Source organism: Eumetopias jubatus, unplaced genomic scaffold (assembly GCF_037043125.1).
Source record: "Eumetopias jubatus isolate StellerSeaLion01/CBP00866 unplaced genomic scaffold, mEumJub1_p1.0 scaffold_6, whole genome shotgun sequence".
In the NCBI taxonomy this organism is placed as follows: Eukaryota; Metazoa; Chordata; class Mammalia; order Carnivora; family Otariidae; genus Eumetopias; species Eumetopias jubatus.
In genome coordinates this window covers 32,557,965-32,583,578 of record NW_028274812.1, presented here as the reverse complement: position 1 = coordinate 32,583,578, position 25,614 = coordinate 32,557,965, and the positions used below count along the sequence as shown (strand labels likewise).

At 40.3% G+C, this 25,614-nt stretch overlaps 1 protein-coding gene across 1 annotated transcript in view; it reads left to right on the top strand.

The window, feature by feature from the left end:
- Positions 1-835: 835 nt before the first annotated feature.
- ENPP1 (ectonucleotide pyrophosphatase/phosphodiesterase 1) overlaps positions 836-25,614 on the top strand; it is a 69,891-nt gene continuing 45,112 nt past the window's right edge. The window contains exon 1 of the mRNA XM_028125335.2: positions 836-1,075. Coding sequence (XP_027981136.1) covers positions 836-1,075 — 240 coding nt within the window. The remainder of the gene's footprint in view (positions 1,076-25,614) is intronic.

The following is a 25,614-nucleotide window of genomic DNA, read 5'->3' as shown; positions in this document are numbered from 1 at the left end:
AAATGTTCAATACTGCTAACCAAGTATCAGCGTCAACCTCAGGATGAGGCAACATCGGCACTTTGAAGCCTTCAACACAGAAAGTCTACAGGAACTAGTAAGTAAATATATTAAGGCAAGATCAGCGAGAAAAACCCAGAAACTACATACAACCGTGGAAAACGAAGTATCCCTTATATATGAGTGCTTTAGTTACACCAGGTATTTTAAGGTTGGTTATTCCTTTCCCAGAGTAGAGCGGCAGTGGGTAGCAAGGGTTTTGAGGGAATTCTCGCTTGCTTCTACGCAGGAGAAAAAGAAGGTCGCTTCGTCCCACCCTCGACCCCCTCCAGCCTATTGGAACGTCGCAGTAGAAACACAGGTCTGCCCGACTCCACTCTCCCGCCGTGGAGAAGCTGCACCGGCCTCGGCTGCATCCTTCTTCTCCTCCTCCCGCTCTATTTTGGGGCCCCATGATCTCACGCCCTCTGCAGACCACACTGCAATTCCAGTCCAGCCCGCGCCACGAGGCCACGCAGGGCGATTCCTGCAAGTGTTCGGAAGGTGCCCGGGGCGCGGGGAGGGGAAGGCTTTGGGGGAAGTTGAAGACGCGCCCACGTACAGGACCCAAAATAACCGACACGCAGAGTGCCCGAAATCAGACAGGAAGCCAAATAATCCGGGGCGTTGAGTTACTTTCCCCTCACTTCTAGCGCTGTGAGACGGGCACAGAGCCAAGGGTCTGGCGGGGAGGGGCGGGCGCGGCGGCGGGCGGGGCGGGGCGGGGCGGGGCGAGGCGGGCGCGGAGCCTATTAAAAGCGCGACAGGGCGGCGGGGCCGGAGCGCTGGGGGCACGATGGAGCGCGAGGGCTGCGAGGGGGGCGGGAGCAGCGGCGGCGAGGTCGGCCGTGTTCCCCGGGAGGGCCCGGCGGGGAACGGCCGTGACCCGAGCGTCGGTCGCGCCGCCGCGGCGCCCGGGGACGGGCAGGCGGCTGAGTCCCTGCTGGCCCCCATGGAGGTGGGGGAGGAGCCGCTGGAGAAGGCGGCGCGCGCCCGCACGGCCAAAGACCCCAACACCTATAAGGTGCTCTCGCTGGTAGGTCCGCGGCCCGGCCAGGCGCCCGGGAGGGCGGGGAGGGCGGGGAGGGCGGCGCCCGGCTCCTGGGAGCCGAGCGCGGTCAGCACCGGAGGCCCGGAGAGAGGCAGCGTTGCGGCCGCTCCTCTTCGTCTGCACGCGTTCGCCTGCGGGCGCGCAGACCTGCTCCCCGCTCTGTTCCTGCTCTTTACCCCGGGGTAGTGGTTCGCGCTCCCCTTGTGCCACGGATGCTTCTAAGGGCCGCGTTTAGGAAACCAGGCTGTTAAAATTGCCATCTCGTCCCCCAGCAGAGTACGAAGATTTTAGAAGGGAAAAATGACCCTCCCCCCGAAAGTTGTTGGTCTTAGAAAAGGACAACTTTTTTTACCCCTTTTTAATCTTTTTTGGGCGAATCTGGGGGTAGTATTGATGACTTTGTTTGCATTAACTGATTTCACTTGAAAAGATTGAACAGAGTTCTTTAAATTTTATCAGGAACTTTAGGAAATGCCTTTTCTTTTGGCTCTGCTTAGGAATTTCCTTGCAGCTGTTACAGAAATTCCATCAATATTCATGTTATGCGAATGTGAAGAAATGTTGACGATTATTTGTCCACTCTTAACCGTAGGTTACACGGTTTTTGTTGCTAACAAAAGTAGCCATTATTCCTCTGCTATTTTGACAGTTGCAAGATCCACAGTCCTTTTGATGAAATGTGGGGGTTTTCATTCCTATGGTAGGAAGTGCTGGGCTGAGAGTCAGAGCCTGGGTTCTTGGTTTAGTTAGTAATTGCTGAGGCCTTGTATAAGTCTCCCAAACCTCAATTTCTTAATTTGTTAAAATGAGGACATCACCTCCATTGCCCATTGCATAGGATTATTATGAGGATCCAATGGGAACAATGTTTGTGGGGAAGTAAATTGAAAATTACAAGTAGACATAATCATTTTTATGCATTATATAGAAAACATCACTTACTATGATTGAACAATGCTGTGTAGAGAATATCTTTTCTGATATTTGAAATCTGCTTTCCTTTCATAAACATTTCCATTTTCACTATATTTTAGGTATCATGGAGATGTTACAATACTTTGGGGAACCAACATTCCTAGACTAAAGAGATGATGTCATATGCTTAGTAATTAAAACTTAAGCCTAAGGTTCAAAGAGTCACAAACCACATAATGTTTATATCTCAACATATATTTTTGCATCAGGATGAGAACTTACTTTTGGACTTTTGAGTCACCTTTTTTTTGTTTCTGTTAATGGGAGACCTTTGCTTTTATAACATGATCACTAAAATTATTTAGTATCCATATTTTCAGGTGTTTAGCACACTACCAGGTATTCAATAATTGTACATTGAATCTGTGTGCAACTCTAATGTGAAATCATTTCTAAATGCCTATAGCCTTGGAAGCTTGCTAAATTGCCAATTGCTATATTCAGTTTTTAAATCTTTCCTCCTCATTTACTTATAGATCCGCAATAGCTATCAGCAAAGGTCTACCTTTGAAACATGCATTTCAGTCTTTGACATGTGCAATCAGCTGGTCAAACAGCATTCCACTGTGTTCTGATGATGTAACTGGGTACTGGACATGGAAGTGTCTTAGGTCTTACTTTCACAAGTAGTATAATCATGAATATTTCTTATTCCATTAGGTGGGGTCTTTTGCTGTAACACAAATCAGCAAAGAATTCTTACCTCATGTCTTTGATGAAATACTGTGGGACATTAAATATACACCTAAACTCATTGCTATGTTTTAATTAGTAATCTTAATTAGTAACGCAAGTGAATGTGAAAACCTTTTACCCATTCTTCTTTTTCTTCCCTACTTCAATACCCTACTTCCCCCCTTCCCACCAAATGATGCACTTCTAAAGGGAAAAGTCTCCAGAAGGAATTTGACAATTGACATCAAAGAGTTCTGGGACAGGCGCCTGGGTGGCTCAGTTGGTTAAGCGACTGCCTTCGGCTCAGGTCATGATCCTGGAGTCCCAGGATCGAGTCCCAGATCGGGCTTCCCACTCAGCGGGGAGTCTGCTTCTCCCTCTGACCCTCTTCCCTCTTGTGCTCTCTGTCTCTCATTCTCTCTCTCTCAAATAAATAAATAAATAAATAAAATCTTTAAAAAAAAAGTTCTGGGACGAATCTTCTAGAAAGGAGCTGCAATTATGGGATTCCTTTTTTCAGGTTAAACATCAACACACTTTTCATAAAGCTGAAGAAATAAATTGACTGACTGCATCCAGGGTTGGGATTACTAGAGGCCAACCACTGATCTGGTCCTCAGCCACACAGTTTTTATCTAGCAGGATAATTATTACAAGAGTTGCTTTCCAGAGAGATAATCAGTGGCAACTCTTGCATTTTTCTGAAGAAATTTCAGATAAGCTTAAATGATGTAGTGATGTGAGAGTGGATGAAGAAGGGAAGTGGTGTTGAGTCCAGGGAAAGAATTGCAGGCTCTGGTGGCTTTTGGTCCTGGGCCCTGGAAATGCTCATGCCCAGGCACTAAGCCAGACTGCAGAAAACTCAGAGGGCAAGTAGAAGTATTTCTCTGTATATGCTCCAGTAGATGTGTTAAATACTGGATGTCTTTCCTTAGTTCCAAATTAAATTTTGAACTGAAATTTTGACTTCCACTGAGGTTAGACTTGAAGATTTATTTGAAATAATCCTTCTTATTCCCTGGTATCATTTTAAAGGGCAGAGAATTTTCAACCACAGTGCAGTACATTTTTCCACTGACCAGTGAGTCCTTCTACAGTGTTATTTTGTGTTTGTGACCTTCTGCAGTGCTTATGAATACGTATACCTGTGTATGTGAAAAGGGCTTTATGTGTGGGTGGTTGTGGTTAAAGACTACTTTCACCTTTCAGTGAAAGAGTTCTTTGTAAGTGGCAGAGGTTGCCCTTGTTTATCAGAAGTTTGGGTATGAAAGTTACTAATTCGGTAAGCTCTTCTCCCCTTTTTACAACACATTGTCTTATCTCTAAAATACAGTTTGGAGAACATTCAAGATAATTTTCTACTCTTTTTTTTTTTTTAAGAAATTTATTTATTTATTTAGAGAGCCTGAGCGGGGGGGGGGGGGTGGGGGGGGCGGGGCAGAGGGAGAGGAAGAGAAAGAATCTCAAGCAGACCCCACGCTGAGCACAGAGTCCGATGCGGGGCTCCGTCTAACAACTCCGAGATCAGGGCCTGAGGTGAAATCAAGAGTCGGACGCTTAACTGACAGCCACTAGGTGCCCCTGATTCTCTGCTCTTAATCAGACTTGGAATCGACATTTCTCTTTGGTTTGTAAAGTTTAATATCCTCCAGCCATAGTTTAGCATCTTTCAGAATGACCAGAGCATCTTAGAGGCCAGAGAAGTCTCCCGTGTGCCCCCTTTGGTATTTGTCTCACATGTTGTGATAAAATGAATCAAACATTCCTAGGAGGCAAGCAAGATGGTTGTGTTTACCACTGGGCCTCAGACAGTGCCTGACATTCAGTATCGGCTTTTGGTTGAATGAGTGAATGCACTGCATTTTTACTTAGACCGAGCGACACTTTGCCTTGGAAAAGAGCAAGATTGGAAAACTGACTATCTAACCACAGACCCATATGACCAGTTGAAAGTCAGGAATCTAAATATAGATGCGCTAATAGATACGATGCTTGGGTAGAAATTCAGGGATAAGGTCAAAACTGGGATATCATTTCATTAGGGCCTTGGGAGATGGAAGAGGCCGTGAAGGAGCTATAAACCAAAGTTTCCAGCCAAGGCCAACATGCTTTAGGACAGGTCAAGCAAGGCCTCTGTGATCACTTGAATTCAGAAGCAGGATCCAACTGTTGGCCATCCTCTTAGGTACAAACGACCCAGGTGTGGCCATCAGGCATGCACAGGGTAGGTCATTCTGCAGGTACAGATGAGAGTCGGCTCCACGTGTATTGAGGCCTCTTCTGTGTTGGTGACTTTGCTCTCATACCCCACATTCAGTCTTCGTGGCTTTTGCGGGGTACTGTTTTCTTCAGCATTGCTTTCAATTACTTCCTTTCTGCTCTGAGTCCCATTCTGTTCTCTCTCTCTCTTTCTCACCATTGATACCTCAGCGGTTTCTGCTCCGTGGATACACAGCCATCCTTTCAACGTTGTCTTTATTCCCTTGCATTCCGCTTGTTCAGTTCACTCTGGACACTCGGTTTTGCTGTCCCCTGCCTCCTTTATTCATCATTCTGAAGAGAATCCCTAATGGCCATGTTGAGAGACCTTATGCATTCTGTATAATAAAGAACTGAGGACCACTGACCCATTTAGAATAGTAACAGAAATTTTTATCTATCGCCTTCTCACTGTCCCCCAGCTTACTTTTTTCTCAGATACCAGCATTAATGGTAAATGAAAACAGTTTTATATTCAGACTGAATTTGATAAATTTTTTTGTACTTTTTAAAAATTTTTTTATTGTTATGTTAATCACCATACATTACATCATTAGTTTTTGATGTAGTGTTCCATGATTCATTGTTTGTGCATAACACCCAGTGCTCCATGCAGAATGTGCCCTCTTTAATACCCATCACCAGGCTAACCCATCCCCCCACCCCCCTCCCCTCTAGAACCCTCAGTTTGTTTTTCAGAGTCCATAGTCTCTCATGGTTCATCGCCCCCTCCGACTTACTCCCCTTCATTCTTCCCCTCCTGCTATCTTTTTTTTTTCTTAACATATATTGCATTATTCGTTTCAGAGGTACAGATCTGTGATTCAACAGTCTTGCACAATTCACAGCGCTCACCATAGCACATACCCTCCCCAATGTCTATCACCCAGCCACCCTATCCCTCCCCCCCGCACCACTCCAGCAACCCTCAGTTTGTTTCCTGAGATTAAGAATTCCTCATATCAGTGAGGTCATATGATACATGTCTTTCTCTGATTGACTTATTTCACTCAGCATAACACCCTCCAGTTCCAGCCACGTTGTTGCAAATGGCAAGATCAGACTGAGTTTGATAAATTTCACTGCAAAATACCCCTGTAACTTCTAACTCATTTGGCAAATGTATTTCATCTGTATTATGGGCATTTTGGACAAGTTAGAGAACTTAATTGTGGTCTATAATTTTTTTTTTTTTAGTAGAAGAGGCATTTCATATTTCAAATGATTTAGGAACATCTAAGCTTTTGGAATATAACTTGTAATTAGAGATCTACCTTTGGTTAAAATAAACATGCCTTTATCAACTACAAAATATCCCCAAACAACAGAAAGTAGACAAGAAACCTTTTAGCAAATGAGTTCAAGGCAGAACATAGATTACACTTTTCAGCTTGAGTCCTATGCAGCAAGAACTGATATTCAGAAAGCTGACTCAAATAAAAGCCCTTTGGCATCAAATAAAATCTAAGTTATGTATTTACTACAGAAATAAAGTATAACAACATATTTAAAAGGGCTTTTCCAAAGAGTGACCAGAATGTTCAGCTACATATTAACTAGAACACTATTTCCTGAGAATTTTAGTTATTTGAGGTTTAATTATAAGAATTAAGATAACATCTATAATAATCTTCATTTTATCCTTCATTTTTAGTTTTTCTTAAGATTATTTATTTTAGAGGGAGAGGGAGAGAATCTCAAGCAGACTCCCCACTGAGTGGGGAGCCTGACACAGGGCTTGATCTCAGGACCCTGAGATCATGACCTGAGCAGAAACCAAGAGTCAGATGCTTAACTGACCGAGCCACCTAGGTGTCCCTCACTTTTAGTTTTTGGTTTTTATAATTCTTATTCTTTTTTTTTTTTTTTTTTTTAGAGAGGAATGGAGGGGCAGAGGGAGAGGGAGGGAGAGAATCTTAAGCAGCCTCCACACTCAGCATGGAGCCCAACACGGGGCCCGATCTCACAACCCTGAGATCATGACCTGAGCCAAAATCAAGAGTGGGACATTTAACTGACTGAACCACCCAGGCTCTCCTACTTTTTAGTTTTTAGAAAAAGATTTGGTGGAAATGTAGGTGGTAACAGTTTAGATGATGATGATTCACAAAGCACTTTGCAATTTTAGAAAGCATTTTCCCATATATTCTTAATCGATCCTCAACACATCAGCAACTCTGAAATAGGAAAGTATAGTGTTCATCAGTCCTAGTTTACAGATTAGGAAACAGGCTCACAGGGGTGCAATCAGGTTTACTCAAACTGCAGTGTGCTTAGGAAAACAGCCGGGAACTGTTAAGGACAACAGATTGCTGGGCTCTATTCCCAGAGGTTGTGGTGTGGAAGGCTTGAAATTGTTATGGACTAAATGTTTGTGTCCTTCTCAAATTCATACGGTGAAGTCATAATTCCCCCAATGTGATGATATTTGGACCCGGGGCCTATGGGAGGTGATTAGACTTAGCTGAGGTCATTAGGGAGGGCTGTCGTGAAGGGCTTAGTGGGCTTTAAGAAAGGGGAGGAGAGGAGATGTGAGCTGTCTCCCTCCCTTCCCTCATGCCCCTTTCCAACACACCCTAAGAAAGCGTCCTGTGGAAACATCATGAAAGACAGAAGAAGAGTCTTCACCAGGATGCAGTTTGGCCAGCACCTTCATCTGCAACTTGCCAGCCTCTAAAATGTAAGAATTTCTGTGGTTTAAGCCACCCAGTCTGTGACATTTTGCAATGTCAGCAGTTTGAGCAGACTAAGATAGGAATGGACCCAAAGAATCTGCATAATATATTAAGTACCTCAAGTTATTCGGATGTAGTTGGTTCATTTACTCTACTTCTAGAAACAGTGGGTTAAATTTACAGTTGAAATTTGGAAGTAGAAAACTTTGATAACCAAAAGGGCTTTTATTGTTTTTATTTTTTATTTTTTTAAAGATTTTACTTATTTATTTGACAGAGAGAGACACAGTGAGAGAGGGAACACAAGCAGGGGGAGTGGGAAAGGAAGAAGCAGGCTCCCCACTCAGGAGGGAGCCCAATGCGGTACTCGATCCCAGGACCCTGGGATCATGACCTGAGCCGAAGGCAGACGTTTAATGACTGAGCCACCTTAAGGGCTTTTAACTACAGGTTTTTATTCTGGATTAATGGCTAATGGCATCCCATTCATTTGCCTTTTAATCAGTGTGATGTCAGTAATCACACGTTACTCTGAGCTTCCAATGTATACAAATTTGGGGGAAAGGAAACTCAAATCTTCTTGATTTGAGTTTCCTTCTTAATACATTTTTAAATGTAGACTAGGAAAATAGAGAGGCGTAATAGAAAGTCATGTTGGAGGGAGTGAATTTTCACAAGCATATCTCATTTGTGGATGGATCATCTTCTTAGGATGGTATCTTATGTATCTTAGGATTTTACGTGGATTTAGGTGGCAAACATTCTGTCACAGGTGTGGTTTGAGATCCTTCAAGAGCATGGTTTTCAGGAAATATTTCAGAGAAAGTAGCTTGTTCCTAAAGCTGATTTCTTTCCCTTGAAAAGCTATGTGGCATTAGCAGGCATCGGGGGCCCATGGTCTGTCATGGAGAGAGAGATGTGGCAAGGAACTCAGTTTTTATGGTGCTGTTGTGCAGCAAAAGAAGTACAACTGTCATTATGAAAGTTTTCCACATAGAATCTCCCGTTGCTCCAGATTACCTTTATTTTGAATACATATGTTTATAAGCAAAAGACAGCACAGGTAGAACAAAGTTGCAAAAGCCAAAATAGTTCAGGCAGCACTCTCAAAGTGCGGTGGGTGGGCCCCTGGTGTGTCCAAAGTTAAGTCTTTCAGGGGGGCCATGAATTCCAAACGATTTTAACAACAACAGCATGATGTCATTTGCTCTTTTCACAGTGCTGACATTTATACTGATGGTATTAAAGCAAGGGCAGGTGCCACTGCTGTCACCTTAGAAGGCATCCAGGCGATGGGCGGCCCCACTTACATGTGTGGTCATGCACTTGCGATTACGCCAAAAAGAAATCAGTTTCACTTAATAGAATGTAGAGCCAAGATGTCCATCGACAGATGAATGGATAAAGCAGATGTGGTATATATACACAATGGAATATTATGCAGCCATCAAAAGGAATGAAATCTTGCCATTTGCAACGATGTGGTTGGAACTGGAGGGTATTATGCTGAGCGAAATAAGTCAATCAGAGAAAGACATGTATCACATGATCTCACTGATATGAGGAATTCTTAATCTCTGGAAACAAACGGAGGGTTGCTGGAGTGGTGGGGGGTGGGAGGGATGGGGTGGCTGGGTGATAGACATTGGGGAGGGTATGTGCTATGGTGAGCACTGTGAATTGTGCAAGACTGTTGAATCACAGATCTGTACCTCTGAAACAAATAATACATTATATGTTAAAAAAAAAAAAGAAGAAGAAGATAGCAGGAGGGGAAGAATGAAGGGGGGGAAATCAGAGGGGGAGAAGAACCATGAGAGATGATGGACTCTGAGAAACAAACTGAGGGTTCTAGAGGGGAGGGGGTAGGGGGATGGGTTAGCCTGGTGATGGGTATTAAGGAGGGCACCTTCTGCATGGAGCACTGGGTGTTATACGCAAACATTGAATCATGGAACCCTACGTCAAAAACTAATGATGTATGGTGATTAACATGACATAATAAAAAAAAAGTGTACTAGATAAAGCAGTAAAAATGTCCTGGATGAGGCAGATTTTCTTAAATCTCAACTCTAAAGGACATCTCTGTAGTGTGTGAAATGGGAAGTACACATCCACACGTCTGCCGCACACTGCAGAGCTGTGGTTTTCTGGAGGGAAACTCTGTGATTGAGTTGTGAGCTGAACTAGCTGCTCCCCCCCAATACCCCCTACCACGGGACACCATTTTTATTTGAAAGAACAATTGACACATTTTTATTCAGGCTTTAGTATTTGGCACACATTTTCTCAAAATGCTTGTTAGCTTGTCACTTCAAGGAAAACAAATTAAGGTACCCGTTGCCCCTGATAAAATCCAATCTTTTCAGCAAAAATTAGAATTTTGGAGAATCTTGTATCTGCTATTGTATGATCGATAACTTCCCAATTTTTAAAGACTTCTGAAGGGGGCACCTGGGAGGTTCAGTCAGTTAAGCGTCTGCCTTCAGCTCAGGTCATGATCCTGGAGTCCTGGGATCGAGTCCCGCATCAGGCTCTTTGCTTAGCAGGGAGTCTGCTTCTCCCTCTCCCTCTGCTGCTCCCCCTGCTTGTGTTCTCTCACTCTCTCTCTTGAATAAGTAAATACAATCTTTAAAAAAAGGCCTTTCTGAAGAAATTGATGGAAATAGTAAGGAATGTGGTTTTTTTCCCATAAGGTATAAGACATTGTGTCAACATTTGGAAGAACTACATAACTCAATAAACTCATGTTTTCCAAGAGACCGATGGAGGATTTATAAAACTGAATGGGTATAAGTTTCATTCAAAGTGCAAGATAGACTAAGAGATTTTAATGTAACAGTATGAAAAATATTTTAGTCTCAAGTTTCATGTTGCATTTTGCCTTTACAAAATTACCACTTGTAGAATTTTGGTGTGGTTTTAAAGAATGTCCATGATTGTCTGAAAAGGCTTCTTAGGGTCCTCTCTAAGAGTATAAAGGAATTCTGAGACCAAAAGTTTTAAGGATATCGACTTTAAGGAAAGGTTTATATTCAATGCTATTTTAAGAAATGAGGGGCACCTGGGTGGCTCAGTTAAGCATTTGCTTTTAGCTCAGGTCATGATCCTGGGGGTCTGGGATTGAGCCCCGCATTGGGCTCCCTGCTCCGGGGGGAATTTGCTTCTCCCTCTGCCTGCCGCTCCCCCTGCTTGTGCTCTCTCTCTGTCGAATAAATAAATAAAATCTTAAAAAGAAATGAGATTTAGGCATATAAAAAGAATCAGCTAGTTATGACTTATTGTATCTTTATATAAGGTCCTTTCTACATTTCAAAATACACATCTGCTACCTCTTTTTGGTATAAACCACAGCTCTGCCATTATCTCCATGTTGGAGATGAAAAATCATGGCTCAGAGAAACTTGGGGGACTTTCTAAGAATTTCTAAGTATTCTCTTAATTTTATCCCTGTAGCTTATTGATAAATAGTTTTGAAGTCAGACAGATTTGGGTTTAAATCCTGGAACTGTTATTAGCTGTTTGAATGTAGGCAGATAACTTAAGTTTCCTGAATATCAGATGATCAAATCTTACTGGACGTTGTAAGGAGAATTAAATTAAACAACATATACAAAGTGGGACACAAAATGTGCCCTAAGTGGTTGTTTTTCTTGTGATTACTGATAAGCTTCGGTGTGACTGAAATTTTTATTTTTCTTACTCAGACGGCATGCACATCCTGGCTACCCAAAGTATAGTCCGCAGACTGGAATATCAGCGTCACCTCCTTGGCACTTGTACGAAGTGTGGAATCTTGGGTCCCACTCCAGAGCTACCAAACCAGAATCTGCATTTGTGCAGATCCCCAGGGATTTGTCTACACATTAAAGTTTGAGGAGTAGTGCTCCTAAGGACGACGAAGTGGTACAGAAGGCACACCAACCCGAATTTCTCTAGCTGGGGGTGCTCATTCACCTTTGTGCTTCCACAGACTTCATACATGATGCTATGCTTAGGAAAAAATTACTAAATGTTCCTTAACTGTTCCAACTGTGTTGGCTTTGGGTTGAAATGGTGCTACTGCTAGGTTGCCTTTGGCCCCTTTCTTTCCTTGGACCTCAGGGTGCCTTGATTAAAGTAGCCCATAGCCCTTGTTGTGCGTACAGGACATGACGTACACGGTCTCTAACCCCCCCTTCACGTGTACAGTTTCCGTGTCTCAGGAGCTGACTTGTGCTCTCATTTGCTTCTTGCACTTTTAATCCCTCTTCCTTACTCTGCCCTGGCTTGTCCTTTAATTGCCCTTTATTGCTCTCAGCGGTGCCAATCTTCTGGCTTTGCTGTGATCTGATAAAATGGGGATGTTCCTTCCAGTTCAAGCATCCATCTATCAGAGTATCAAGCAGATTGCACTTCAGCATTGCACCATCAAATATAATTCTTCAGGTCAGAGTTTCTACTGCCAGTACCTTCTCAACAATCAATAGTACCCCTGACACAAAACCAAAACAAAGAAATCTTGGGCCAGGGCTTTTTCAGGTGGCATTGAATCACATTAAATGTCCTTGGCACAGAGTTTATTCCATAATACTTCATTGTCCAAACACATTGGTTTCCTATAGAGTGCCACCCTGCATCATCACTGAGATTAGAATCTTCTGGAGACTAGGAAACAGGTGAATGAAGTGTATTCAGGTGGGAAGGGTGTGGTTAGCATTATGAATACTATGCAGGTCTTGTCTCTTTGAATTAACAAGGGAACTACAGAACAACTCGGCTTGTACGCTAAAATGCCTTCCCGATCAGTTCAAAAGAAGTAGACGTGAGGAATGTTGATACATAAAAGTATTTACACATTTGTCATCTCTTGGAAACTTTCAAAGGAAAAGAGAACATTGATTTTCCTGGGATGATTCAAGCAAGTTTTAGGAGACAGGGGCACTTAAAGAGTCTGAAACTTGGACTCACAAGAATTAGTTGCTGTGTGACTTTTGAACATTTGCTTTGCTTCTCTGACTTTTCAGTTTCTTTAACCACAATACAAGGGTTTTGGACTAGGTGGCTTTCTTCTAGGTCTAAAATCTTTGTATAGTATCGAGAGCTTATAGTATTTCCCCCTTGTTATAAAAATAGTACATATTACAGAAAGTTCAGAAAATGTGGGAAAGTATAAGGAAGAAAAGAAAGATTGCATTCTTCTTATCTGCTATTAATAATTTTTTTGATTGTTTTGGTTTTCTACCTCAGGACTTTTCTGTGTGTGTATCATGTTTTAACAAAAATGGGGTCATACTTCAGATGCTGCTCCATTTCCTTTTTTTCATTTATATTCCATTATTAGATTTTGTTACTGCTAGACAGCTCTTTAACCTTTCAGGAACAGGATTTTGAGACTTTTATTTTACGAGTTCGTGGGGTAATCTTTGAAAGCATCTCTGTTCATACCTCAGACTTACTTAGTCCCCAAGAATTAAAAAAAGTTTAGAACACTTTTTTGTTTTTGTTTTTGTTTGTTTTATTCATTCCTCAGCCTCCCCTCCACTGCTCAGGTCTCTTTCTTATGGTTGAATGATTAATTTTCCTTTTTTTTTTTTTAAAGATTTTATTTATTTATTTGAGAGAGAGAGAATGAGAGCCAGAGAGCACGAGAGGGAAGAGCGTCTGAGGGAGAAGCAGACTCCCTGCTGAGCAGGGAGCCTGATGTGGAACTTGATCCTGGGACTCCAGGATCATGACCTGAGCTGAAGGCAGCTGCCCAACCAACTGAGCCATCCAGGTGCCCAAATGATTAATTTTACTAAACATAACGTACAAGGGGAGAGGCACACCCCTAAGCTCAGTTTTCTTTCTGCCTCTTTCTCATTGCTTCAGTAACAGTGTTACCAGATGGGAGCTGGGCATGAACAGCTTCATCCATTCCCAGCAGTCCTGGAGGTCTGTGACATAGATGTGTGGGCACGGATCAGTCAGTATTTGTCAAGCACTTGGAGTAGACCCTTGTGCATGGTAAGAGCTTTGGAAGTATTTGGTGATTTTATACATGCCTTTATGGAGTTGACTCTGTCAGACTCGATGTGAAGCACTTTTCCTCCTTGGATTGGCACAATTGTGTGATGTCAGAGGGAGCACACGTGATGGCTGATAAGTCCGGGCTGGGACCCACACGTCAGTAGGACTCTGTGTCCCTCTGTAGTATATGGGACATGCATATGTTGTATGCCTAACTTGGATTTAGATATTCGAAGGACTCAGATAATTTTCACCTTCGGCTCTTATGGTACTGTGCCAATTGAGAGTCAGCCAAGATCTCAAGATGCCTGTTCCACAATGTCCCAGCTCTGCTGAAACGTACCTTCCATTATGGTCAGCTCAGACTTGTTCTGTTTTCCAGATACACTTTGTATTGATTATTTCTTTTTTCTTCCCCAAGAGTGATTTTTTTTTTTTTTTTAACCTCCCCTTTCCTTAGCTGACACCAGGCACTCCCTGGGATCCGACTCTGTTTCTCCTCTCACAGGGAAACATTCCTTAGCTGCTCTTTGGCTCCATCTCCCCTGTCCCCGAAGCCCTCAGTTGCTACTTAATCATATAGAAGCCATAGAGTTTAGTGGTTAAGGCCCAGACTGCTGGAGTTGAAACTCACCTTTGTCAGTAACTGCTGTGTGCCATTGGACAGGTCCCTTAGCTTCTCTGTGCCTTGGTTTCCTCACCTGTAAAGTGGGGATTAAAAACAGTAGCTAGCTACCTCATTGGTTTAAGGATTAAGTGAATTAATATACGTGAATAATTAGAAAAGTGCCTGAGAGAGTGTAGATGCTAGATTAGGGTTGATTGTTATTGTTAGGGCAGGTAACTTATTTAACAACTATTTCGGGTTCCTACTGTGTGAGCAGTCTCCTGCTAGAAGCTGGGGGCTAAATGGCGGCTAGGGGAAGGGAAAGGCTTCCTTCTTGCTCTAGTTATCCATCCCCACAGGATCAGACAGTTATCAAAGAATCTATAAGATTGTCTCAGGTTGCAGCAGTGATAAGAGCTGCCTCCAAAGCCTTACCCAGGGCCATGAGGTTGAAGGTGTCCTGGGGGAAGTGACTGGTGAGCAGAAGAGGCTTCTGAAGGGGGGGCGGCTCCAAGTATGAAGGCCCTGGGCTAGCAGGGAGCATGGTCCAACCCAGAATTGGAAGGAGACCAGGGTGGCTGGTAAGCAGAGGTGTGTGACGGGTGACGTGGCTGGAAAGGGGGTCTGAGACCAGGTCCAGGCAGGGCCTTGCAGACTGCCATATGGATTTTGCTTTTTGTTGCAAGAGCAATTGGAAATCAGTGAAATATTTTTCTGTTTGTTTTTATTTCTATTTTCATTCTTAGTGACAAAATCTGATTTACAGTTTGTAAGGATCATTTTAGCTTTAGTGGTAGTGATGAGGAAGCAGAAGGCCAGCTGAGGACAAAGCACAAGCTGACCCCCTCCCCTGCCCAAGGTGGGATCTGTGTGACATTCCTCAGATAGTCCTGGCTGCCCTAAAACTAAGGGAAGGAAAAAAACAAATGGTTAACTAATAGAGATCACAGTCCAAAAACACAGGAGCCTCTGTCAGTTTACAAAATGTCTTAGTGATTTACAAGAAAAACGCATTCTTATCTATAACCTAACTTCCAGAAGGAAATTTCCAACTATCTTCATGTTAATGCTTTACTAGAGGGAAAAACAACCTGAACTTGAGGATGGCAAGGCCTCCAGTATCTTGTAGGTCCTCTTCAGCATACAAAAGAAAACCTCCCTTTTCTTTACCTCTCCTAACTCCCAAGTATATAATCCATCACCCCTCATAACCCAGGAGCTCTTTCTGCCCACGGGGCCTGTGATTTAATACACCTACCACATTGCACCAAAGACATCCCAAGAATTCACTCATGGGCTCTGGACCTCACCCCACCAACACCAACTCACCTACATTCCAAAACTACATCAGTAGGAACAAATTAAAGAGCATGGTGGGTGAAGAAAGAATACGCTTTTACTTTCACTTGGCTGTTTCATAACTACTTCATCTTTTCTGCTAGGTTGTAAATTCCACAGTATCTATTTAAATTAAAATTTACATTAAGTTTAAATAAAAAGGAATTCAGTTCCTCAGTCACACCAGCCACTTTTCAAGTGTTCCACAGCGAAGAGTTAGTCACTACTAGACCCTAGACCGGGCAATAGAGGCAAAGAGAACATTAGCATCTTAGAAACTTCTGTTGCTAGAAGGTTGTGATATCATAGGGGTTTTTCTTTTTTTTTTAAAGATTTTATTTATTTATTTGAGAGACAGACAGAATGAGAGAGAAAGCACATGAGATGGGGGGAGGGTCAGAGGGAGAAGCAGACTCCCCGCTGAGCAGGGAGCCCGATGCGGGACTCTATCCAGGGACTCCAGGATCATGACCTGAGGCGAAGGCAGTCGCTTAACCAACTGAGCCACCCAGGCGCCCTCATAGGGGTTTTTTTTTTTTTTTTACTTTTATAGTTCTTCCAGCAAGTAATAATGAACATTTACATAGAACAAATGTTCTTTGTTCAAGAAACATTTGTTGGAACAAAAGAAATTGCTCAAAAGGTTTACTTTGTAAATGTTCTTACAAATGTAATTTCAGGATTTTTTTTAATCCAAATAATTGAGTGTCATTAAGTTGACTAAGCCTAAATATACGCATTAAAAGGTGACACATTAAATTATGTTCCATCCTAAATTATAAACCCATGTATCCCTACCAGTTTTTAAGTTCCACTGTAATTGTGATTGAGTAACCACGGTATTATCTCCTTGTTTTTCCCATTTCCTGTCCTTGGGAAGAATTGCCAGGAATCCTCTGGATAGTTGTCTTTTTTTGTTGTCTATTACCCCTCTCCCCCCAGCCCATCTTTCAAAAATAAATACAAGTTGTTCTGGTCATTATGGTGTAAAAATTACTTGGGGTGGGAGGGGAAACAGAAACAAATCACATAAACTTACCTGAGCACAATGTCCTTTCTCCACCTTTTGAATTTTATCTCTGACCCACCATCTGTGAAGGCAAGATACCTGCCTAGGCAAGAAAAACTTGTCTTTTGGATAAAATCCATGGCTCCTTACCTTTTAGCCCATCTGTTTTGTCCTCGGCCTGAGGGTAGAAAGGGCTCTCCTGTCCCATAAATGAACCACTTTTCCTCTTCTGTCTTATGAACTTAACTTAAAACATTTTGTTTTCTAAAATCATTTCATAGTACTTTTAATTTAATGACATATCTTTCTTGATTGTAGCTTCAAAAGAAATAAACCTTTTCCAGGATTATTTGGGCAATGATATTTTTTTTTCTTCTTGAAATCCAACTGAAGCAAGACTTAATTAAAATGTATTTTTTTTATCTAATAGATAGAGAATTAGAAACAAATGAATCCTCAAAATGGAAAGTTCTTTGCTTATATTCAGTTTAGTTTAGATTATGCCTTTAGATATGCCTTGCGATGTGTGTGTGTGTGAGAGAGTGAGAGAGAGCAGGGGAGATTCCTTCCTGTATGGGCCAGCGTCCAATCAGGAAAACAAAGGCCATACTTGGTAAATTCATCAAGAGAATTTAATATAAGAAACAGGTTGCAAAGCTGTTGGAAGGACTGAAAGCCAAATTGGGATGGTGTGGCAATGAGGCAGCCCCATAAAGGGTAACAGAAAGAACCTGCTACCACCTTGAGAGCAGTAGGGGCAAAGTGAAAAATTTGGTGAAACCAGAGCTGGGTTGATTAACATCTCACATGACTGTGGTGCATTTGTCACAACCAATGAAACCATACTGATACAGCCTCATTAACTAAAGTCCATGCTCTATTCGTATTTCCTTAGTTTTCCCCTGATGGATGACCTTTTCTGTTTGGTGTTCCCATATCCCATCCAGGAATACCACATTATGTTTGGTTGCTGCATCTCTTGTAGTTTCCTCTTGGCTGTGTTTTTCAGACTTTTCTTGTTTTGATGACCTTGACAATTTTGAGGAATACTAGTCATGTATTTTGTGGAATGTCCTGCAATTGGGATTTATTTGTCTGACATTTTCCTCATGATTATAGTGGGAATGTTCACTTTTGGGAGGCAGACCACTGAGGTAGTGTTTTTCAGTGTTCTTCACTGCTAGAGATACTCTTTTTTGTACTTTTCCACCCTGTACTCTGGAATCCCAGCCAACACTTTTGTTGGAGTATGTTCTACCTTGAGGGTGGAGTATCTACATAAATTATTTGGAATTCTTCTATATAGGAGATTTGTCTGTTCTTCCCCACTTATTACTTATTTATTCAGTCATTTATTTATTTTAGTTTGTACTTACCAAAATTTATTTTATACTTTGGGCTGTCATCCAAAAATATGTTATTTGTATTTTTGCTCAAATTGTTCTAGCTTTGGCCATTGGGAGTTGGCTCCCGTGTCCTTTCGACCTACCCCATCACTTTGTGTGTATGTGTGTGTGTGTGTGTGTGTGTGTGTGTGTGTGTGTGTGTGTAACACTTTCTTACTCTCTGGTCCTACAAAATGTTTCAGACTTTCAGGCTCATCTTGTCCTATTTTTTTCTCAAATGTTTACTAATATTGTTTTCTTTATAGATTAACAGGTTTTTAAAATTATAGTTGGCTTTTTTAAAATTGAAGTATAGTTGAAAACAAAAGTTGCTTTAATTTCAAAATATTGAGAGTTACAATGTCGTGAAATGGAGATGTTCATACACTGGATAATTGGATTGTAATTTTTTTATTTAGGTATAATTGGCATATAACTTTATATTAGTTTCAGTTATATAACATAATGTTTCAATATATGTGTATATTGCAGAGTGATTACCACAGTAAGTCTAGTTAAAATCCATCATCACACATAGTTACAAATTTTTTGTCTTGTGGTGAGAACTTTTAAGATGTACTCTTAATAACTTTCAAACATATAACAGAGTATTTTTAATTATAGTTACCATGCTGTACATTAACTACATTCCCAGGACTTATTTATTTTATAACTGAAAGTTTATACCTTTTGACATCTCTCTCATCATTGTGTGTGTGTGTGTGTGTGTGTGTGTCTGTGTTTAGCACTTCATTTACTTTCTGGTACTACAAGATGTTTCAGACTTTCAGCCTCATCTTGTTATATTTTTTACCTAAATGTTTGCTAATATTCTTGATACTCATAACCAAAAGTCTATTTTCCACTTGAAAATTGGGAGTGAACTAACAGAAATGTTTGTGCCTAAATTCCCTGTGCCTGTACCAAAGGAAGCAAAGTACACATCCCATCACTCATGTCCTCAAGTCGCTATTGTGGAGTGTATTTCAGGCATTTCCCTTCCTTCAGTGAAGTGATGAAGAACCAGATCATAACCTCTGAATGAAGCTGGCCATTTGTGTGCTGTAAGCAGAGTCAACTCTTAACGTTCCTCCATTGATCATTTGACCTTGGGAATGATGTAGGCATAAAATCTTGGAAGAAAGAAAACTAAGCATGTTCTCTCCCATGTTCAGGGAGTCGTACTAGTTGGTCCTTCCAGCTCGATAAATTCCTCTCTGCTCAGTATCTGGTCATCAGTTTTATAGATTCGAAACCCTCTCATGTTATTTGATGGGTCAGGATTTGGGGAAAGCTTGGCAGGGCAGATGTGGCTCAGGGTCTGTCATGGGGTTGTAGTCAGATGGTGGCTAGAGTTGTAGCAGCAGGGGATGGAGCATCTAGAGGCTGGCTGGGCATCTCGCTCCCACTTCAGGTAGTTTCAGGACCTTCCCATGTGATCTAGATCTATGTATAGCATAATTTGGGCTTACAGCATGGTAGCCTCAGAATAGACTGCTTACATGGGGGCTGAAGGCTTTAAGAGTAAGCATTTCCGTGATGGATTTACATAATTTCAAAAGAATTGATCAGTATTTTATATCACTTGGGTTTACCATAATGCGTTATGTTTAGTCAATTGTTTATTATCAGAAATTTAGGTTCTTTGCACATTTTTGCTACTACAAATAATGCTATAATAAATAAATATCTCTGTATGCATAGCCTTATGCACTTATGTGAAAATTTCTATCAGATAAATTATTAAATTTCGAATTGCAGGAGTGGAGATTATGCACATTTTGATTTTAGGTAGATTAATCTAAATGGCCTTTTAGAAAGGAGCATATACTTCTATGAAGGCAGTGCGAAAGTGCGTGTTTCTCCTTACATCCTTACCAACACTTGTAATTATTAATCTTTTTAATAATTGTTCATTTCATTGGCTAAAAAAGGACTCTGATTTATAGTTATTTGATTTGTAATGAAGGTGAATATCATGTTTTTATTAGCCATTTTACTTTGCATAGACTATTACTTTTGGTATTTTAAAACTGCAGATTATCTTTCTTGTTTATGTGCTCATTATCTGTCATGGACGTTAACCTTCTGTCATATGTTGAAAAAATTTTTTTTAATTTTATTTATTTATTTGAAAGGGGGCAAGGAAGGGGCAGAGGGAGAAGGAAAGGGAGAGAATCTTCAGCAGACTCCATGCTGAGCATAGAGCCTGACGTGGGGCTCGATCCCACAACCCTGACATTATGACCTGAGCTGTCATTTATTTTGAAACTTTATTTTTATTTCTTTTTTAGAGAGAGAGAGAGTGAGAGAGAGCATGAGGGAGTGGGGGAGGAACAGAGGGAGAGAGAGAATTTTAAGCAGGCTCTGTGTCCAGCGCAGAGCTGACCTCATGACCCCGAGATCATGACCTGAGCCAAAATCAAGAGCTTGAGGACGCTTAACCAACTGAGCCACCATTTTATTTTGTTGTAAGTCAAGAGATAGAAATCCAGTTTACTAAACACTTTCCTCAAGATCTTATCTCAATAGACTTATTCTTAAGAATAAGAAACTAAAGTAAGTGAGAAGATACATAGAGAGAAGCCACAAAAATGTCTTTGGTGAACTGAAAACCAACGATGGTTAAATAAACCATCAAACCAAGAACAAAATACTGATATTTAATAATTCTGTGATCCCTTGTGGGCACTTTCCGTTTGTGGATATAAATGGAAGCTTTAGTGGCAGGAGGGCTGTATCTGAGGAGTTACCCTCCAGCCTTTTTAAGAATGATCCTGCTCTGTGTTGAGGTATTTTCTGTTACCGATCCTGTTGATGAGGTGCTTACATCCTGAGATTCAGCGAGGGTGTACAGGTCATGGAGTGAAGTTGCCATCACAGCTAAATCCCTTTACTGAAACCATTACTTTATACGACCAAATGGCTGTTTCTTTACCCTTTGACCTTTAACTTCAGAAAGAAATGGTCTGTGAAAGCAATTGGTGAGATCTGAGAGAAGTGATTTGCTCACTCAGCCAGAAGTTACAAGTACTGGATATTCTTCTCTTTGAAGGGCTTGGTACTTTTTGAAACAAAAATAAATGAACAAATTTTTCTTTTTATTATATCTATATGAGATGACAGATGTTAGCCGAACCTATTGTGGTAATCATTTCACAATATATATCGATCAGACCATCGTGTTCTATGCCTTAAACTTATGGTGATGTGTGTCAATTATTTCTCGTTAAAGCTGGAAAGAAATTAAATGAACATAATAGGAAAAAGAGTTGCTGTCCTGGATGACTCTGTCCTCTGGAGGCTCTGCAGCATTCCAGGAAAAATTTTGACAAGGATATGGCTCAAGTGAGTTCCTGACTCCCACTTCTGAATCGCCTGAGGAAGTAGGTCTCCAGGGCTGGTGTTTCCAGTTCTTTTCATGACAGACCTAATAGTTATTCCACTGGCCTGTGTTCAGTCAAGAATCTTTTTTTTTTTTTTTCTTTTTTGGGTTTTTATTTAAGTTCCAGTTAGTTAACATACAGTGTATATTAGTTTCAGGAGTAGAATTTAGTGATTTATCACTTACAACACCCAGTGTTCATCCCAAGTGCCCTTCTTAATACCCATCAGCCATTTAGCCCACCCTTCCCTCCCACCTCCCCTCCAGCAACCCTTAGTTTGTTCTCTGTAGTTAAGAGTCTTTCTTGGTTTGCCTCTCTTTTTTCCCCATCTTCATCTATTTTGTTTCTTAAATTCCACATATGAGTGAAATCCTACAGTATTTGTCTTTTGCTGACTTACTTCACTTAACATAATACCCTAGCTCCATCCACTTCGTAGCAACCGGCAAGATTTTATTCTTTTTTTATGGCTGAGTAATAGTCCAGTAGTGTGTGTGTGAGTGTGTGTGTGTGTGTGTGTGTGTGTGTGTACCACAACTTCTTTGTCCATTCATTAGTTGATGGACATTTGGACTCTTTCCTTAATTTGGCTATTGTTTATAATGCTGCTATAAACATCGGGGTGTATGTATCCCTTCAAATCACTATTTTTATATCCTTTGGGTAAATACCTAGTAGCGCAACTGCTGGATCTTAGGGTAGTTCTATTTTTAACTTTGTGAGGAACCTCCATACTGTTTTCCAGAGTCAGCCAAGAATCTTAATACATATACATATTTGGGGTAAAATTCCTTAAGAGAGGAGAGTATAGGAGATGGGGTTGGGAGTGATCCAAATAAAGGTAGGATCAATTATCAGAGAGAAGTAGATTCATAGATATTTTAGATTTATCAGGGACCATAGAAAATATTCAGTCCAGCCCAATGTGGGGACTATAGATGATGTGGCTTCCTTGGTATTACGAGGCTCCAAATGCAATATATATCCTTATTTGTAATATAAAGGCATGAGACTTATTGGTCTTTTTGTGATTAGGGCCACAGTTTTGCCACACTTATATTTTTATTTGAAAATGGTTAGGATTTTAATAATTTCCTTGCAGCTTATGGTAAAGTAGTAACGTTTCTGTTTTCTTAAGCCAGCCTTTTAATCTGATATTTATTTTAACCTGTCGTAAAAAGATTATTTTTTAATTATCATTACCAGCCCCTATTGGCTGTTGATATGAGCTTTCTTTGATACTTTTCTTCAAATGTTTGCTTAGCTAGAATAAGTCTTTGAAAATCAGGGCATTGATGAAATGACTATCTGCTTAAATATCAAAGGTGCCAAAAAAACCTTTTCTGGACCACTAATTCTAGTTTAGGGAAGAATCTCCTAGTTTTATCAGCCCAAGAGACTAGTTCAACCAAATATGAAATATGTTCATTCAAAATAATGGTTTTAAACTGCATGTTCTTTTATCAGCATCTCCTAACGGATTTATGTTATATTGGGGGCATTGTCTTCTCTGTCTTTCATGAACATAGTATCATACCTGAAAGTTACAAAATATCTATTTGCTGTTTTCTTTCTTTCTCATTTAGGAAAGGGTTAAATGCCGAGACCGTCACAGTGACACGTGGTAGCATTTAAGAGAGCCAGTATTTAAAATAGTAATAATTGAAGGGTTTCTATTTTGTGTCTTACTAAACTGCTGTACCTCTTGACTTTATTTCTCTTCTGTTTTTTTTCTAAAGTTATGAAAAAAAGAACATAAATATTCCAAAGAAGAGTATATTGGTTTTCACTGGGGACATAGTTCTCCTTACTCACAACTAGAATCTAGGTTTATAAAGTCTATTAAACTAAGCCTACTGCAGATTTCCCCCTTTACTAAATATGAGAAGTATTTGCCATTAAAAAAATGCAACAGATTTAGCACTATTTCTGACAAATTAGAAGTACTATTTGAAATGATGGCATACATTCAGCAATTCTGTTAATTGGTATTATTCAAAAATGTGTTGATAATGGAGTTTTTGAAGGTCCAAAATTTCTGTGATATGTCTTTGGAGATTGTTTTTGTGGACTCCTATCTTAATATCTCTCATTTTAAAGCCAATATTTTCCCTTTTATGTTTTGGAAGGTGCTATACTAGTATCTATGGAGTGGAGATTTTTTTTATCTGCAGTACTAGGAATCTCTCTGAGGGACAGTGCTATAGCTTGTGATGTTAGCTTACTTGTAATTGAGAGGTCCTAGAAGTACTTTAGCGGCTGGGTTTGAGCAGGTAGTAACAAGTTGTACCTCATATGCATGGATCTTTGCAGATCCAAAGGAACCGCCATAGTATTTCCCCTCTGTTATGTTGTCCTTAGTCTTCTGATTGGTCCTTCTAGTTGCTCTTAGAAGCAGTGGTTTGGTAACAGATGGTAACAGATTTCCTTGTCCACAATGACCCCTTGTATTTTTGGGGTTTTATTGTCATTGTGTGTGTGTGCTTTAATAAATTGCTAGTTATTGCTTAAAACGTCACAAAATGACTGTTATATTTCTCTTTTGTTTTAGCATCTGCTCCTCCTTCTGTCTACAAATTCTTGTCTTTAAACTATACTAGTCATAAGATGATAAATAGTACTATAATGACTTTTCTGTGATTCTTAATTGGGACCTGTTAATGAGATAATAAAAAATATCACTATTTCCATAATTGCCAAAACTAACATAATTGTGAGGATAAAGGACATTATACTTAAGACAGTTATCATGCTGGATATGGTACAGGCAGGCATTAATATTTCTTAAACTGAATTTGATGAGCTTGACCATAGATAAGAGAGACCGAAATATAAAAGGTACATTTCTGGAAGCTATCATAATTCAGAAATAAAGTTTTGAAGTCATAATTTCATCCTGTAAAGAAATTGTGCATGCTTATATATCTTATATGCTATGAAACGTTATAAATGTATTATATATATATTATGTTGTATGAAGTTAGAACAGCCTGTGAAGGATCTAGCTGTTGTGTAATTTATGGTGTATGTCCCATAAATAAGGATATATGCAAGTTGATCACACTTTATCTACCTTAAGTTATAAAGGTGGTTTCAAACTTGAAGTTCCTCTATCTAAGGTTTTTGGCAGAAACAAATATAAATCTGTTTTGGAAGAAAACACTTTCATCCCGGGCTTCTTAAAGAATCCTGAAAATTTTTAACATCAATGAACAGAACACAGTTAAAAACAACCTGGCACACAGAGGAAAATGGCACCATGAGCAAAAACCAGCAGAAATATCACACAGCAGAAGCAGACAAGTAATGACATCAGATGGTATTGTTATCAGACACAGATTATAAAATTCTTGACTATTTTTGAAGAAAATATAGAAGAAATAGCACCTGGGTGGCTCAGTCAGTTAAGCATTCAACTCTTGATTTCAGCCCAGGTCATGATCTCAGGGTTGTGAGATCGAGCCCTGTGGCAGGCTCTGTGCTGGGTATGGAGCCTGCTTAAGATTTTTTCTCTCCATCTGCCTCCTCCCCCCCAAAAAAAGGACTTTAAAAAATAAAAAAATAAAAAATCTTAGTAGTTGGGGAGTGTTGTAATGAGCACTGGGTATTATACAAGACTGATGAATCACAGACCTGTTCTCCTGAAACAAATAATGCATTATATGTTAATTAATTGAATTTAAATTAAAAAAATAAAAATTCACTTATTTAAAAAAAAGAAAATATAGAAGAAATAATAGTGAATTGGAAGAAGGGTAATTTCTTATGATCTTTCTTTTTGTGGTACATGATAGATGATGTTTTCTGAACTATCTTTCACCTTACTAATTCTGTTTTTCACTGTGTCTCTTCTGATGTGAAGCCTTATCATTGAATTTTGTTCATTGTTTATTCCTAGAAATTTTATTTGGTTCTTTAAAGACTTTCTAGGTCACTTTTTGTAGTTTAATGTTTTCCTGCTAAAATCCATTTTTCCTGTTATTTTGGATACTATCTGAAGAGATGACAATTTTCTAGAACTGATGAAAGATACCAACCCTCAGATTTAAGTAGCTCATTGATTCTTAAGCAGAATAAATAAAAGAAATATATATCAACAAATGACAGAATAACATTGCAGAATACAAAAGTAAAAATAAAAAGTCATTAAGCATCTGCCTTAGGCTCAGGTCATGGTCCCAGGGTCCTGGGCTTGAGCCCCGCATCGGGCTCCCTGCTCAGCAG